The following is an 18,008-nucleotide window of genomic DNA, read 5'->3' as shown; positions in this document are numbered from 1 at the left end:
AGGGACAGGTAGATTGGGTACTGCTAGCAGTGAGGCATGGAAGGTAAGTGCCACTGCTGAGGGAGGAGATGAAAGAGAAATCAGCTATAATGGGTAAAGATTCATGGGCAGTGGCTTTAAATATACAACTGTAGGAAGATGAGCTTTAAAGTGGAGGTCTTGGTTCTTCTCTGCATAGCAATCCATGTATTTGTGGGTCCCACCGCCCAAGAAGGGGATGCGTGTGGATGACTGCTCTCATGGCTTGCTCTTCTTTAAAAGGCGCTTTTTTCCTGCAGCTGACTAGCAAGCCTTTGCCAGTGAACTTGTTTGGCAGGAGGTTGCAAGTTAATAGTGATAGCATCAGCATGCCAGGCACATCGCCAGCACTCCTGATCACGGTGTGACCTTGGCAAGTCCCTCAGATTTCTTGTGTTCCCACTGGTAAAAGAGCTTCATGGTCTGTGGATGGAAGAACCATTATACAAATGCTGGCCTAAATGCAGAACTGTACCAATTTAATTATACCCTTTCATTCCTGCCGAAAGTGTCTCTATCAGGATGGTACAGCAGCAGAGTGGCACCATGGCTGGGCTTGTAGTGTAGGCCTGGCCTAATTTAAAAAAAGTGTTCCCCTAACAGAAATAACGCCAGTACAAAATCTGCGTGTTGGCCATGGCATACAGTTGTGGCTGAGGTCTCAGTAAGTAGTGGGTGCCCATTGTGCATGCTGTAAACAAAGTTTGTGCCTTGAAGAGGTTGCATTCCCAAGAGTAGTCTGGCAATAATGAAATACAACTGCTTTATACACTTGGGATGGACATTTGAAACTGGCCACAGTAGCGTACCATGGATGACATCCTAGCAGAATTAAGATGGATGGCAGAACTCCATTAAGTGAAATCTTCCAAGGCCTTGCCTTGCTTTGTGGGCCTGACCAAAACTAAGACGGAAGCTGACGGTACTTGTCTCCCTGTGCGTTTCTTCCCAAGCATATTGAGCGAGAGCTTGGTGGCATGCTGACATCAGTTTCAGCACTGACCTCACTGGAGCAGACGTTCGCTCCAGATCTCAAAATAGGATGGACTCTGAGGCCGTTTGGAAAACTGCAGCAGTTTTGCTGTAGGAGGTCAATCCAGATCCTTGCTAAAGTGATGAGAGGGGTTTTCGTATTGGAATGGGTAATACTTTTCCAAGAGACGGTAGGGAGGTCAGCAGATAAATTCTTCCATTGGCCCTAGTGCAGTGTCTCCTAAATGGGGTTCCACAAAGTGAAAAATAAGGGTTCAGTGAGAAAATTCCTCCGTGGCTCCCTGCCCTGCCACCACTGAAAACCGTAGAACTAAATTTAGGTCGTTGGACTAGCACGGTCTATCCCAGTTGCTCTTTGTCTGTAATTCCAGCGTGTATGGGAGCTGCTCTGGGCTGAGTCAGCCAAAACAAGTAAGAGCAGCAGGGAGAGAACAAGTTCTGCAAACGGTGATTAGATTTTATACCCATCTTCCTCAGGTGCACAGATCGTGCTTGCTGACATGGTGCGGTCTGGCAAACCAGCTCTTCCTGCCACTCTCGTATAGAAGCAAGGTTTTTCGGATTGCATTTACCCTCATCTGTTTGAGCAATGTGTGGAGCACAGTCATGAGGACAAAGCCAGGTCGGAGGAGACAAACCTGATTAGTCTAATTACTTGTTGCAAGTGACCTTCAGTACTTGAAGTAAAAGTTGAAATGAGTTGTCTGGTGATAAGCCAAGGTAGCATGTGGAAGGAGGCTGTTTAGTCATTTGCAAAAATATCTGTGCAGTTTAAAGGTCTCCAGAGAGCAGACCAGGTGTAGGCCCAGGACTCCATTAAGCTTCACAGTGGAGGTAGGACTCTGTGGTCTTGAAGCTCCTTTCTTCACTGGATGCTCCAGAGTTGGAAGCAACTAACGTCTGTAACTTTGTAACCCCAACTTCAAATACATCCGGTTAGCAGCCCACAGTGAGGGCAAAGCCTGTCGTAAGTCTGAAGTGCTTGAGCGTTACCTAATGCAATAGTGTGCCTGGAAAAGTATATTAGAGCCACAGTCTGGAAATGGCCAAATGATATTTCATCAGATTTACTTTACTTTCAGCCTAATAGCTAAGCTGAAAGCTCAGGCACCAGGGACTAATGAGCATCTCTATTAACCACAGCTGTAGTAGTTTTTGAATGAGGCTATAAATAGGGACGGTCCTTTATATTCCCAGAAATCGATCAGTGTTTGTTACTGCAACAACAACAATCAGATGAAAATCAGTGCAAAAAACTATGTATTTTTCTGGGTAAATATCGGGATTTACTTTGGTGGGAGGAAAGGTATTCAGTAGATTAATGCTTTTGTCAATATGGTTTGCTGCAGAATTGAAGAATTCACAACACAATGCTAGTTCTGAGTTTAAGGAAATCCCCAACTAAAATGTTTCAGTTGAACAAACTGATAGGCTAATTGTTCTAAATCTACAATGGTTACATTTAACAGTTGGGCCACACCTTTTGCAGCCATGGCCTCAGCCTCATCCTTTTCTCCATTTTTTTTTTGTTTGTTTTTTAATACTTTTTAATACTTATTCTGAGACAGACTTTAAACTGTTAGTTGCTATCAGCTTGAACTATGTATATGGTGGGCGTAAGATTCATCATTACATTCACACGTGCATGCGCTTAAGCTTGCATACACGCCTGCTTATTCTGTATCTTTGAGTAACACCTTACTTCAACAGGCAACTTTCATTTTACACCCACACTAATGAACTGTTGTAATACAGATAGTTCACACTATGTATTGTATTTTCCTTAAAAAAAAAAAAAAAAAAAAAGCCCACAACTTTTTAAATGTTAGAATGATACAAAAGTAGAGTGAAAACAGAGGCGGGGGGGGGAGAAATTTTTTTGTTTTAACCCAGGATTTTTTGGTTTAAGCTGCAAATGTAGGATCTTAGCTATAAGTAATGCTACAGTTTTGTCATGGAGGTTGTGGAAGTCATGAAATCTGTGACTTTCAAAGACCTCTGACTTCAGCCCACAATGGTTGGGAGCTGCAGGGTACTTTGGCTGTTGCTGATGGCAGAGGTACCCTGTAGTTCTGACCCAGTGCCGCAGTTGGCAGGGAGGACTCTGGACTTCTCCTACAGGTGGTGGGCACTCCCTAGAGCACCTAGGTAGTCCTCACAGCTCCTTGCTTAGTTAGGAATTTGTTTAGTAAAAGTCTAGGAGAGTCACAGGCGTCTGAATTTTTCTTCATTGCCCTTGGCCTGTCTGGTTATTACTAAAAATACCCATGACAAAATCTTGACCTTGCCTTACTTCCATAGGCTCTGTTTAAAAACTTCCCGAGGTCACAGATCCCTCACCCTAGGAGGTAGCTGCCACCACCTGAGTGGAAAAAGCCCCCCTTTATAATCCAGAAAGTCACACTTGGGATGTCTCGCTGTGGGGTAACCCTAAGCTCTGAACCCTTCCTCAGGAGAGAGTTTAAAAACAAAGAGGAAGACATTAAGCTGCAGACTGATAGCTGACCTCTCCGTCTTAGGCACGCATATACATAGACGCTTCCCTAGGACATGGGAATCAAATCATTGTCTTAGAAAAGGTATTAACAAAACAGAAGATAAAGTACGCAAAGAAAGTGATAAAGCATCCTTGGCTGCTAGGTGCTAGAGCAACTTAAGGAAAGAAAAGTGAAGAAAAGCAAAGAGAATTACTTCCCTGGGATTCGGTTTAGAAGCTAGTGTACGAGAGGAATGGATCAGCCAGCCTGAGATGTCTCGCACCAAACCCCAACTAAAAAATAACCTGATTGTGTCTGCCGGGACGTTTCCTTTCTACGTACGTATAGCTCTGGCCAGGGCGCGTTGCAGCCTGGATATTTACTGGAGTCCTTGAGCATGCTCAGGGTTAAACATCTCTCTCTGCTCTGGCCACACAAAAGAAAGACCTCTCGGCAGGTAGCTGCTTTAATTTGAAAGATCCCTCTCTCTGGCCGTTGGCTCACCTGGCTGTTTGCGAACAGAGACCCTGCTGTCTCTGGGCTGAACCCGTTACAGGCATTGATCCCTGACAAAGGGTGCAGACTGACTCCTGCACAGGATAGCGTTGCTCCTTTCCTCTGCCCAACCCCAGAAGCGTGTGCGTTGGGGAGCGGCATTGTCTCCCCGTCTCTTGACTCAGCAGGTGCTAGAAAGTGCCCGAGATGGGCTGTAGGTCTGGCAGAATCAGCACGGCGCTACGGTTGAAATCGGTGCCTCATTAGTAGTGCTTGTTCTCTAGCCCATCAGAGAGATGCTTGTGGTTATACGTTTTTGGCGGGGGGGCGGGGTAAATCTAATGCCTTGTCCCAGGGTTTACTGCCTGGTCGAAAAGACGGCTTTGGTGCTGAAAGCCCAGTGCGAGATGGAGAGAGATTGCTATACTGCAAGGAAAGGGTTCCTCGTGCAGAGAACTGAGATTCAGGATGATCTCCGTAGGCTTTCCTTTGTTTGTCGTACCGCCAGCATTTGCTTGAACACAGTAATTTGGGGTGGGCTGTCACTGGACAGCTGGTGCTTGTTTAGGCCAGGGAAAGAACTGATGGGCAGGTTGGCGTACCGCTGAGCATTTGCTCCAGCGTGCCGAGCACAGGTTGTCGTCTGCGTTTCCTTTGAGGAAGAAGGTACTGCTGCCCTGTGCTGAAGTGTTTCAGGGGGGCAGTATTGCCTAGTGGATAAAGTAGTGGAGTGAAAGTTTGGGTTCTGTTTCCTGCTGGGTGACCTTTGGCAAGTCGGATGGACTCTGTCTCAGTCCCCACTTCTGTAAAATAAGGGTAGCGACGCAGACTTCCACTGAGGTGTTCTTGAGAGCTAAAATGAGAAAAAACAATATCTAAAAGGGGGGGGTTAGTAAGTGTGAGGTGTGTGTTTTTACTTGTCCCTCTGTCAGGGGTTCTCCTAACCTCGGAGCCCCTGAAGAGGATGCGAAACCAATCTTCCCACGTTCAGAACTGAAGAGTTGGAAACGCTAAACTTGGCAAACGCCAAAGCCTTCGGTCTTCATCCAATGCAGGATTTTCCCATCTCTAGGAAAGCAAAGCACAGAGACGAACCTCCACCCGTCACAGGCAACATAAATTATCTCCTCGGGTTCATAAGCCACACTCAGCCCGTAATATCTGAGCATTGTGCTATCTGAGGACATGTCTACAGTAACCCAGAAGGTTGACCCGCTCCAGTGTTCAGTTTCGCTAGGGAAGCCAAATAAGGGACATCTGGGGTGGACTGGGAGCTGATGCCTTCGTGGCACCTGAAGTACAGGACCGTTCTGGCCAGAACGGTCTGGATGGTCACCCTACTGGGGTGGTGGCTGCCCTGTGGGGGCTGCCGTCTTGCTGGGAAGGCTCCCTAGCAGTTTCAGAACCCTTGTGCCGAACACTGCTGTGACAAGTCGCTGTCAAACCCGAAAGAGGCTTATCGGGACATGTATGAAAAATGGCCCCAGACTGCTCGAGGCCATCAGATGTGAATGGGACCGTGGCCTTTAAACCCAAAGGAACTAGGTAGCGTATATGTTTTTACTTACTCAGGATTCCAGGTGCAGATTAGTGTCTCCCTTGGTATTGTCCCACCTTCGTTCCTGGAAGTGTCAGAACGGGAAGGGGGGCACAAATCGTGCCCCAGAATAGCTTTGATTTAAGAATCTTCTGTTTCCTTTAGGCATTGGGTCCCCTCTTTGTGCCCTGGCTGGGCTGATGCTTGGTGAACATGATACCCATGCAGAGAGTATCAGAGGGGTCACTGAGTTTACTGTGTCTTCAAAAACAAGAAGTTGTCCTGTGGCACCTTATAGACTAACATATTTTGGAGCATCAGCTTTCGTGGGCAAAGACCCACTTCATCAGATGCATGATTTGGGGGAGCGGGGGTTCCAGAGGAGGGTTTAAAGAGGGGGGTCTCAGTCAAGGGGAGGGCCAGAGCTGGCAAGGTCTGTTCAGTCTTAGTGCTTTTGCTTAGGCTCTCTGGTGCCAGAACCAATAAGTGAAGTTTTAAAAACCACTGCTTATTTTCCTGCATTATCACCTTGTTCTAAATTTATCACCTCGTGGAGCCATGTGACCGGCTTTCTGTGTAAAGCAGTTGCTGGAAATAGCTTCCATCGCCATATGATCAGAGCTGCTGCTGCAGTGTTGGAGAAACACCAGCCCCTGGAAAACACCTGCTAGCAGAGAAGAGCTTGTTCTGCTTTCTGCAGACCCTGGATGTGCATGTTCTGGCTTTCAGTAGCACATGCTGTTTCCTGACACCTGTAAACTCATTTTTTTTCCCAATACTTGAATAGAAAAGACACTGAAATTGAGCTGAAGGCCATTCACTGCTGTAAGTGCTGCTGTAGGTAAGAGGTAGCCCTAGAAGAGCTGCTACACCTTGTAGCAAGGCCTACCTAGTAGCATTTCACATTTCCTTTTCGAACCTGACCTTCAACGTTGCCTTCCTCGCTCTTTCATTTGAGGATTAATTTCAAAGCTCTCTGCAAACTTCACACACCGGCCCTGGGAGCGGGAGACATGAAATCCAAGAAGGGAAGTGGCTAGCTAATGGTAACGCCACCCATTGGTAGAGAGTCAGCGAGGGGACCAGAACTCCTGACCACCACACTGCAGCCATGCGACTGTATTTGCTAAGAATAGCAAGAGCTAACATAACGCAACTGTTTCTGAGCGCTCCCCTTCTATCTTGCAGGAGTGTCGTCCCCCGAGAACTGATCCTGTTCACCACGGAAGTCCCAGGGCAGGCTGGGAAATTTGTAAAGTTCCCACCATTCATGCAGGTTCTTAGACTTCAAAGCCAGAAGCAGCCATAACGCAGCACGTCTCGTCTGCTCTGTTTAACACTCACAGTTGCTGACATGGGCCGACCACTGGTTGCTACATGTGTTTCGCCCTGACCCACCCAACCTGTCATAGCTAATCAGTGGGGTGCTCAGAGTGCTGGGAGCAGCCTGTCTATTGTGGTGAAGTGGGTTGTGTTAGTACTTGGGACGGTTGCATGGTAGGAATTTGAGCTTGTTTGTAAAGCAGGGAAGGGCCATCCATTCAGACAGGCTTTTGGGCCCACAAAAGCTCATCAGCTATTTAAGTTGTTGTCTTTCAAGTGCTACATGGCTGCTGGTGAGTTCTGTTAGAATGCCGGCTAACACAGCTACCTCCAAGAACATGAGAACAGCCAGACTGGGTCAGACCATAGGTCCATCAAACCCCTCAGTGTCCCCTCTTCCGACAGTGGCCAATGCCAGGTGCCCCATCGGGAATGAACAGAACAGGTAGCCATCCAGCAATCAATTCCCTGTCACCCATTTCCAGCCTCTGGCAAACATAGGCTAGGGACGCCGTCCATGCCTATCCTGGCTAATAGCCCCATGAATTTATCTAGTTTTTTTTTTTTAAACTCTACTGTAGTCTCAGTCTTCACAACATCTTCCGGCAAGGAGTTCCACGGGTTAACTGTGATTTTTTTTTTTTTTTTTTTTTACACACAAATTTGCTAAATGTTAAACTGTTGCTAAATGTTAGCAAGTCTGCATTGTTAATTTTTAAAATCTTAAATTGTGTGCGTAGCCTGTGGGGTGGGGCAGCAGCTCTGTATTGTCTAAGACTCTAGAGAAAAGAGGTTCTGCTACCTCTGTGTTTGGCTCTGGTGCATGACCGGTGTCGAAATAACAGGTTCGGTTCTGGTGTCAGAGTTCAAGAAGGATGTTGATCAGTTGGCGAGGGTCTGGAGAGAGGCTGCACGGGTGATTAAAGGCTTGAAAAGCCAAGCTCAGACTCTTTAGCCTAACGATGAAATGCTGGAGAGAGCTTGAACAAGTGTGTAAGTACGAATGCAGGGACCAGAAATTTGACAACAGCGGGCTCTTCAGCATAGCATGGAGGGGTATAACGGGTCTAATGGTTGAAAGCTGAAGCTAGACCAGCTCAAACTGGAAAGGAGGCCCACATTTAAGTGGGAGATCTTAGACTCCTGGGATCCTGTCTACACTTGGAATGCTCCAGTGGCCAGCACAGCTTCAGTGTAGACACTACCCAAGCTGGGAGGGGGTTCTCCTACCTGCGGAGTTGATGCTTCTCTCCCCTCCCACCTATGAAGGCATAGCTAAGTTGACGGCAGAACTGTTTTCCCCACTTAGACCTCTCTATAGTGGGGTCAAATCAACTTGCCTACATTGTGAAGGGGGATGTGGCTTTTTCACGCCCCGAGCGATGGAGCTGGGTGGACTGAGCTTTTGAATGTAGGTCAGGCCTAATGCTAGCGTAGACAAGACCTGGAGTGCAGATGACTGCTGTGGGATTCTTGCGCAATTGATCTGTCACCCCGTTTTCCCCTTTTGTCTCCTTAGTCATGGGACATATTCTTTCGCAACGCCAATGCTGGAGCTGCTCCAGGTACTGCTTACCAAAGCCCCCCTCCACTGAGCACCAGCCTGTCTGCACTGACGCAAGCACAGTCCCTGGTCCAAGCACAGCCGAACGTAGATAAACTCGTGGAAGACCATCTTGCAGTGCAATCTCTTATCAGGGCATATCAGGTAAGAACACGTTTGTGCGGTGGTAGTGAATGGATACCAGTTCAGGGTTTGCTCCTTCTTGAGGACTAGGGGCCTGATCTTCGCTGCTGGTAGCTTGTACGAGTGTCAATGCCTCCTAAGACAAAGTGCAGCCTAATAGCGTATCAGCCTTGCTCCTGTTCTGCATGTGACTTCCGGCATCTCCTGGCGTTTTGGTGACCCTAAGCAAACTGCATGCAATGTCACTTTTCTGAGCTACTGTTGGAGCTAAACCTATAAACCATGGGTGCTGGAAAAGGCTTTCACTCTTCTGGCTGTCATGGTGCATTTCCAAGGTGAGTACAGCTTAACATGTTTCCTTGCTGTTCTGTGTGTGTGTGTGAAAGCTACCGAATTGCAAGCCATTGCTAGGCCATAGGAGAGCCAAAGCCATTGTTTTTACCCAGCGTGATGATCATGGCCAAGCTAGTTATTAACCACATCCCTAGTAACTGCAGAACCAGAGAGGTACATCTTTGCGCGCCTCGGACCGTTTGGTGCATGATAGTTAGTTTCTAGCACCCCTTGTTACTAAGAGGATTTTGTCTTCCACTTCGTTCCTAGCTGAAAACATGCTGCTGTGCCACAGTCTGTCTCCAGCGTTTCCAGCATACTTGTAGGATTAATCTTTGGTACCCTAAAATAAAAATGCATGATACGTTTTTTCATCTGTAGCTCAGAAGAGGCCTGGCTGTTGCTGGCTCCTTAAATACATCTCAATATCATGCTGTCCGAAACATTCGGCTCAAAAGAAAGTTTGATGCCAAAAATCAACTTGTTGTGGGAGCAGGCATCCTATCCTCTCTTGGAGAGAACACCCGTCAGCTATGGAATATACATTGCTTCTGGTTTACTTGCAGAAGCTGTTTTTTTTTCTCAAGATGATCTTTAATTTAGTTGTGGTTTAGTGGTTTCCCATACTACTGCTGCAGGTTTTGTTTGTTTTTTTTAAATTGTTCTCTGCTTGATCAAGCCTTTGATCTTCTGGACGAGTCTCTCGTGTGAAACGCTTCACAACAGAAAGTGATCTCACCTGCTGTCCTTGGCAGCGCCCCACACATTGTACTTCTCCCTTTGGTAGCAGCTTCTGTAGCAGGTTTGCAAACTGCTTTTTGGAGCTCTTGTCCCAGTAGCTCCCAGTGGCTGGCTGGCACAGACAGCTCTTAAGGGAGCACTCTCCCCAGAAGTTGGGATCACTCTAGGCATTGTTGGGGCCTGATCCCATTTGGAACAGCCGCCTAGGAAACTGGGTCAAGCCTACGCTTTTTGCTGAGAGCTAGGTTTGTTTTCCCAGCGCTTTTCAGATTACTCCTGAATGCAGACTTTGTTACCGGGCCTGTCTCCCCACTGGGGGAGCTGCACTGAGTCAGCTTTTCCAGCAGGATAGCTCCTGAGTGCCTCTGCTTCCACCCCGCTGCTGCAGAGTAGAGTGTCTCCTCTGCAAGACTATAGGCCTTTCGTGCTCAAGAGACAAGCACACAGGTTGCAGGACATGGTTCATGCCCTTCTTGGAAGTTCATGGGCACTGGTACTAGGTCCAAATTCAGGCCATCACTTGGGGTCAGATTGAAATCTGCCGGAGATGATTGTGGACCTCATCCCTGACTGTGTGGCAGAATCATTCCCTCTACTCTACTTCCACTCAGTTCCATGCTAATGTGTTAGCAGCTAAACCCGATGTTGGCCTGCTTCTGGTTTGTGGAATAAGCAGATAGACCAAACAGAAGAATACTTGCATTTTACTTGTGTAGCCCATCTTGAAGTTTGGGGTCTTTGCTTTTGTTCTTTAAACCAATTTCTGTTGCATATCAAATCCCCATCTCTCTCCCCCCGATTCAGCCTTCGAAGTGACAGAATGTGTCGACACAGTGAGTTATACTGGTGTAACTATTCTAGTAAAGTCGTGCAAGGATCTCTTTCCATGTAGAGAAGTGGCATGTAGCCTACTTAAAAGCACCTGACAATTACCATCTTTAAAAACTGGATTGAATTGGAGTATCTCCAGATCATAGAGGAACAGTAACCCTATTCTGCTGAGTTTTGCAGTGGCAGCATTGATGGTTTACTTTCTAATCCTACCAGTAGTTATGCATCTGATTCATTTTTAATGGCTGGTAGAGGCTTGTTTTGAGGCAGGAGAACAATCTGCCTTTGTGTGGCTTTAATTAAGGAAATGATCGTGCCACCCACTCAGGTGGAATTCCGTACCTTGCTGCTCTTGTGCTGCCTACACAGTTCAGCATGTCTGCAACACAGAGCTGCTTTGTGTTAGCTGAAGGGGATAAAAGGAAACTTGCCTCCTGTTGGGAAACTGGCTTCTCCCACTTCGGCTGTCCTTCAGGGATTTAGAAGCCAAACAGCTATCAGTCCTCCATCCGGTACTCTGACTTGAGCCATCTGATAGTCGTAACCAGCCAAACTGACCCTCCTCTGGTCAGTTTCCAAAGAACAGGGTTTCCAGCAGACCTCTCGACTTGCATAATTGGAGAAGCTGAACGAGTTGATCTAACGAATGTCACCATTTTTGAATTACAGGAGAATCCTCATGGATTCACCCAAGCCTGTTCAAAGGGTGGGAAGTGGGTCCTAGGCTGATGCAGGGGGAAAAAACTTTTTTCTTCTAATCCAAGACTGGGGGAATGCATTATCACTGCAGAGATCTCACATGATGCAGCTGCTAAGGACTTTAGACGTGAGTTCCCCTGATTCCATACACTAATTTCTGACTCCACAACCACAGGCATCGCTTCCTAACATTACGAGGATTCTTTACAGTACTAAGGGATTGTCTGTACACCTGATTGCACCACTGTGTCCTTATAGCTAAAGCATATCACAACCCAGTTTATAGTCAGGAAAAGGGAATAAGCGATGCCAGTGTAAGGTACCATTATATCTATGACTGCATACACACCTGAGTGGGTGCTCATATATTGGCTGATAACTTGCAGCTCAGAGCGGGGACTTATCAGGAAAAGTCAGCATGTCGTCTGCAAAATCCAGAGGCCTGGATGCTGAGATCAGGCACAATGCTGCTTTCAACTTGTTGCAACCTTTCAGAAAGCAAACTGTCTCCAGGCCCACTGACTGAAACAGCAGGTCAGTTTCAAATCAGCTGACACCTGGTGAATAAAGGGGAACAGTGTTTGAAGGGCCAGATATGCCCATCTGCAGCTTTTGGACAACAGTGTCCGAGTCGTAGGGTAAAGCTAGGTACTGAAAAGAGAAGCTATTAACTCAGAGTTCCAGCAGCTGAGCAAGCAGTTGGCGGGAATGACCCCAAGTGGTTCCCAAGGGGAAAAGCTCATAATTCCCCAGCAGGAAGCCATCATGAGACAGGAAAAACCAACTAAGTTCCGATTTGGCACTGCAGCTCTCATTGTAGGGTTAGGAAGCAGAATTGTTCTGCATGTTGAGCACTAGCCAAATCAGAGCCTTCAGTGACACTTTCTGGACTGTGAGTGATGTCTTCCGAAACGTCTCTGGTGTCAGAAGCGGCACTCCCAAAGATACGCAACAATCCTTCACATAAGTAGAAAACTGCCCAAATTCAGCAGCAAAGCAGAGCTGGACTGAGAAATATCGTTCACCAAACCCATGTCTGCATAGCCTTTAGGAGTCCCTGTCTGGGGGTCTGTATGTGCCCCTTGCTGTTGTATCTAAGTGTCCCCAACTTATCCTGAACCTTCTAGAGCTCTTTAGAGAGATGAAGACCAAACCTGATGTGAAACATTGGCTTTGATTTATCTAGAACTTGATGTCAGAGGTGTGGGGTATCCTAGAATGAAGAAGATTAAACCATTTGAGATTCATCTTAGGACCATGCTCTGTGCTGGAAGCACTCCTTGTTTCTGTGCTGACACCTGCTGAGTGGCATAACCAAATCCCATTCCTTGGTCCACTGAGCCATCGCTTTGGTTTAATTGACAAATCTGTCCAGCTTCAGTCTAGGTGCATTGCCAGTTGCTCTTGTGCTCCCAGTCCAACCTTCAGCACCTTCTCTTTGGTGCTATGCAACAGGACTATAATCTGTGTACCAACTTGTCATTCAGATTTAAGCCTTCTAGCCAACTTGGCAGTGGTCCGATCACTACCTGGGATCTGGCTTTTAACATGCTGTGGTTCTTACAGAAAAAGCCACGGTTAAGTTTTTAAATTCTGAAAAGCCGTAGGATGACAAGTACCTCTTCTGTACAGAGCCCCAGTTGTGGTAAGTCTGCTGTTAGCTTTGGGATTACTTCTGTGATCTCCAAGAGTCTTTCAACGGGGGGGGGGAAGTCTTTGCTTTGCCTGTGTTGCATTTGACCTGCAGTGTTGTAAATCCTGTCACTGGCGATAAGATGTTGCTGCATTCATAACCACGTGAGTCCTCTGAGATGAAAAATGCCGTGCACTGAATGTTTAAATATGAATCCAGGACTTCACAGTGATTGCAGCAGAAACAAAATACGGACAACTTACCAAACACCAGAGCATACAATAATCTACTTACTTGTGGCCTAGCTATTGGAGAAGGAAAGTGAACCCTAGAATCTGTCTGCCCGCAGGCAGCTAGTCGTAATGCTTCTCATAGGTACGTGTTCAGTTCATGCTTGCCAATCCCTCACCCTGTTTAGGAGACGCTTTCAGAAGTTATCTGCCAAAGTCCCTCTGCAGAACATAGACACAATCCCTTCCCCAGAGAGCTGGTGGTGCACATTCACACACGCCGTGGTGCACATAACAAGCAGGCTGGGTAATATCCCTTCCACTGTTTATTTGAGCTGCAAAACTGAGTTAAGAATGGCTGACGCGGTGGATGGACAGTTTTGGGCCATGCTAATTAACTTTGCATATGGCGTATACTCCATGTGGCTCATAAACAAAGTGGCGCTGTGTATGGGCACCTTGGCTGTAATTTATTACATGCGACGGATCCCTTCCTTTCAGTGGCTTTGCAGAAAGGGTGGAATGTGAAAATGTGTGTCTCTCTCTTAATGCACTTGGTTCACTAATCTGTGTTCTTGCTTCCAGGTCAGGGGTCATCACATTGCAAAGCTTGATCCTCTCGGCATTAGTTCTGTAAATTTTGATGATGCTCCAGTTACTGTTTCTCCAAACGTCGGTGAGAATTACTCTGCAAATTAATTTGAATGTAATTTAACTTTTTTATCCCTTCCCTCTTTTTTTTTTTTTTTTTTCCTTTCCTCTCTCCCTTTTTGGTGTCCACTTTCCTTCCATCCCTGGCCTATTTCGTAGATTCGAGGGCATCATGTAGCACAGCTCGACCCACTGGGAATCTTGGATGCGGATCTGGACTCGTCCGTTCCAGCTGATATTATCACAACCTCAGACAAACTGGGTGAGGGCTTGGAGAGCAGTTAGTGCTGCATTGCTTGAGCTCCTCTCTCCCTTTCACAGCTGCTTTGTAGATAAAAATGCTTCACCAGTGAGAGGGGTCTTAAGTTTCCTTAGTAATGATCACGCTCTAAATTTCTACCTGGTGAAACATTGGCTTCACCAGACCAACAGCAGAGCAGCAGTTCTACTCACCTTCGGGTTGTGGTAGTGGACATGTCTGGAGCTATGTGGTATGTCTCCAGCCATGTTCTCTTGTCTCCTACCAACATTTGCTAATTTTACGCTGCATTTGTCAGTGGACTGACTAGTCCAGTGATGCAAATGATTGCATCTCTTTGGGTGCTCGTACTCCCTTTCCTTAGCATCCCTTGCTACTCGAGTCCTCAAAGGAGCGTTGCTGCTTTCTTCTCAGGAGGCTGCTGCTTTAGGGGCTGTGATGGCAACCCTCAGGTTGGAAAAGACAGTTATGCTCCATGCAAGAATAGTGCAGTCAAAAGAGAAACCTCTCGAAATACCCACAGTCATATGTCGTCGTGCTAATTTTGTGACGGGGCTGTTGCATTCCTTAGTTCTTTGGCTTGCTGTGGGATTTTAAAACCAGTTGAATGCGAAGTTTCGAGTCTGACCAATAATATCTGCTAGTGATCATGACAAGGAAGCTTTGGAATGCCTTCCCATATTGAGTAGAGAGGTGGAAAATACGGTGCTTTTGGTTGAAAGACGCATGTATGTTGTATAGATGGGAGTGTGTGTGTGTTAATGTGAAAGTCTGTCCCCAAGTGCTGAAGTGCCAGTATGTCTCTAATTTTGACCTCCGTAGAATGCTGCTCTTCTTCTAATCTAGATTATGGTGCTGGAGCGCTCTGTCAGCTTGCTGGTGCTTTCCAAGGGTTTAGAAACCTGATTGCTAACAGCTCTCTTAAGTAGCATGCGTCTAACTTAGGTTAGAGCAAGAGTAATGACCACTAACCCTGACATGGGTGAAACGCTTAATCAGAATATATTGTGCATATAAATGTATTTGGTTATGATTTGTCCAGCTACTAGTACAGGAATATCCAGAATTTTCATGCTGCTGAAATTTATTCAGGAGTGGGTGAGGGGAAGTACTATGAAAATCCACTTGTTCGGCTAAGGTGAAGCCTATAGGATTATTGCAGCCGTAGTTGCTTTGTGGGCAGATAAGCTCATGTAAGATTAGTCATTGTTCCTAGACCGCTTGAAAGTTGAGTCTGATCTTGAACTCAGTTTTACCTTTAGCCGTTCAGTCCCTTACATACAACTTTAAAGCAAAGAAAACTCTGAGCTGGTGCTGACTCTGCCAGGGAGGGACTTGCGTTCAGCCACCAGGAAGGAATGTTCCCTGTAATTTGTACTCTTTCTTTTTTTACGGTCTCTCAGGAGAAAGTCAGATGCTGATTAGCAAAGCACCCCCAGCTAGGCTTTTATTTCTCCTGGTGGCGCACACCTGCGCGTGCCTGAATGCACACAACAAAATTTATTCCACACTTGGGTGGCAGAGGTTAGCGGGACTGTTGCCAGGAAGCCTTGTGCAATCTCAGCACAATGTCCAGAAAATGCTTATCTAAAATGAGTAGTCCGGGTCTGTGCCCTGAAAGACAGGGGGGTCTGAGTGGAGCTAGTTCCACAGATGGCTTCTCTTCATGGGGACTCACCTCACATCTACCACCGAGAGTCCAGGTCTGGGAAAGACAAGGAATGTTGAATCAGGTATCTAATGATTGCACCATGGGAAATGGTTGGTGAGCATTTGAAATAACTGGGCAAGTCTCATCCTCTGCATGGATTTGTGGGACAAAGGTGGACTTAAGCCACATTTTTGTGTTCCCTGGATTCTGAGATGATGCGGTACGGCCCATCTTCTAAGTTAGAGCAGCCTCATGCTGTTCTAATTTTAAACTCTACTTCCTGTACACCCTGGAAAGTGAAAAATAGTCATGAAAAAGTGGAGGATGGCCATGACTCCAATGCACCCTCTGCAGCTGGGAGAGAACTGAGAGGCGGACCAGTGTGGACCCTTATATAAGGCTCTACAGCAGCTACAGGTGCTTCTGTGTTCCCAGGGTGCTGTTTCTGTCCTTTTTAAGGCTCCTTTTGTGCTGTCAGAGTAGCCTAAAGGGGCTTTAGTGTCAGTAAGAATTGAGCCTCGTATCTCAGCACTAACAGGAAGAAACCTGTTGAAAACTAAGTTTAAATCCGAGTGGAGAATTGTTCTCATCTGGAAAATTCCTTGTGTTTAAAGACATAATAGGTCTTTGCCTCCCTGATTCAAGCAAATCTGTTCATTTTAGATGTTAAAAATGTGGTTTTTCTGTCAGGATTCTGCTCTTATTCTCCGCTCTCTAGTTTTGCAGCACTGGCAGAAAACAATATTTGAGCTTGTTTGGTAATATTTTGTTGATGCATGAGCAAACTAGAATCCAGCCAGCTCTCCTGGAGCCAAGCAGGCTCAGACCCTTGAAGGCAGAAATTGAGAGGCAGTGCAACAGCTATATGCATGCAGCAGTTTAAGGCGGATCTTTAGGTAATGTGCTAATCCAAGACCCCGACCAGACTGGGGAGTGTATTAATGTGTTGTGAGCATCACCTAACACCCAGAGTCACCAGTGACTTTTGAAATTGTGATCTTTACATCTTTTCCCCCCAGTCTTTGCAAAGGTCAGTGTGAAAAGTTGCATAGGGTTTTCAGTATTTGCAGGGCTGCCGTTTTTTTTTTCCCTCATCCTGTCAGGGAAACAGTTGATACATTAATTTGAAAGGGAACTTGGCATTAAACACAAGATGGCTGTAAAATTCAGTCAGGAAGTGAAAAGGCTCTTGAGACAAATACATCAACATGGGGTTAAACACAGCTGTTTCTGCTCTGGCGCAGGCCTCATCAGGCTCAGGGTGTTTGGTTTGGTCAAAGAAGAGGGGGTGGTGTTATTTCAAATGATGCTCTTTAAAACTGGATGTCTTCCCTATTGTAAGATCTAAAAGCGGGAGCTGCACCCTCAACAGTGGAAAGGCCATAGGAAGGCTCAATAAATGCTGAAAGGAAAGTAAACAACTAGCACAGATGTCTTGTGAAGAGCGCCTACATTCTGTCAAAGTCTGTATCAAGCGTAAAACCCTAACAATTGTTAAAGAACAAGACAGGAAGCCGGTAAGAATGTTGTAGAACTTAGTCTGTGAGGATCTCAGCTGTTCCCCACTGCTGTTCATTCTCATTGTGGAACAAATCTAAACCATCAGGAGGTCTAAATGAAATCGGCTGACTTAGCTGTGTGCAGATGTGCCTCTGCTAAGACTGCAGAGGAGAAGCTGCTATAGTCAAATTACCTTTGAGGGAACAGACTTTAAGAAGTTACGGATCATCTTTGAAAAGCTGCTCGCTTCATTTAGGAACCTTTTGTCTAAACACACAAGATGTACTACTTTAATGATGCCAATACAGTTAAGTAGCTGTAACAGACAACACGCTGGGCAACCATGCTAAGGATTTTACTTGTACAAGTAAATCCGTTTAAAATTCGGAAGAAAGCATCCCAAGCCAACCTAGCTTATACTAGTACAGAGTCGGGGGTAGGCCAGCTCTAAATGACAGCTGAGCTCCTTTGAACATCTGGCCCATGTGCTTGCCCTGGCAAGGATTTCGGCTGCACTCTTTAGAAGAGATTAAAACCAGAATCATGGGGAGCAGCCGAGGGAGACTTTTGTGCGAGGGTTTGGGATACGGGGAGGTAAACTAAATCTACAAAGCAAAAGTCTAGGGTCCCTTTCTACAGAAGGACATGGAGACCAGCTCTAGCCCAAGGGTTGCAGGGTGAGGCGCTAGACTGATCATTGTTTCTGTAGTCAGTGGGCCAATGTGGTTTTAGATTGGAGTCCCTTGTCTGCAAGGCAGTGCAAAGCAGCTGGAAATAAGCTGCAGTTGGCCTGCAGGAATTGTGTATTGTGAGCCTCTGCTGGTTCACATGTGCTTGATCTGAGCCCCCTGTCCTGGCCTTGGGCCACCACCAGTGACGTGGGGAGGGAGGGAGATGAGCACACCAGAGGCTACTTGGTTCTCTCACTGGTGCAGGTTGTGGGTGCCGTT

The 18,008-nt window shown here is 46.5% G+C and overlaps 1 protein-coding gene across 5 annotated transcripts in view; it reads left to right on the top strand.

Moving 5' to 3' along the window:
* Positions 1-18,008, top strand: part of OGDH (oxoglutarate dehydrogenase) — a 76,115-nt gene that overhangs the window by 26,714 nt on the left and 31,393 nt on the right. For 3 of the 5 annotated variants that reach the window (XM_074982019.1, XM_074982016.1, XM_074982021.1), the window contains exons 3-4: positions 8,363-8,551; positions 13,808-13,910. In XM_074982019.1, coding sequence (XP_074838120.1) covers positions 8,363-8,551; positions 13,808-13,910 — 292 coding nt within the window. Of the gene's footprint in view, positions 1-8,362; positions 8,552-13,582; positions 13,674-13,807; positions 13,911-18,008 lie in introns of all 5 variants that reach the window. The other 2 variants (XM_074982020.1, XM_074982018.1) reach the window with 1 other exon arrangement.

The sequence above is a fragment of the Carettochelys insculpta genome, chromosome 31, assembly GCF_033958435.1.
Source record: "Carettochelys insculpta isolate YL-2023 chromosome 31, ASM3395843v1, whole genome shotgun sequence".
In the NCBI taxonomy this organism is placed as follows: Eukaryota; Metazoa; Chordata; order Testudines; family Carettochelyidae; genus Carettochelys; species Carettochelys insculpta.
This window is presented reverse-complemented; position numbering and strand designations above follow the sequence as displayed.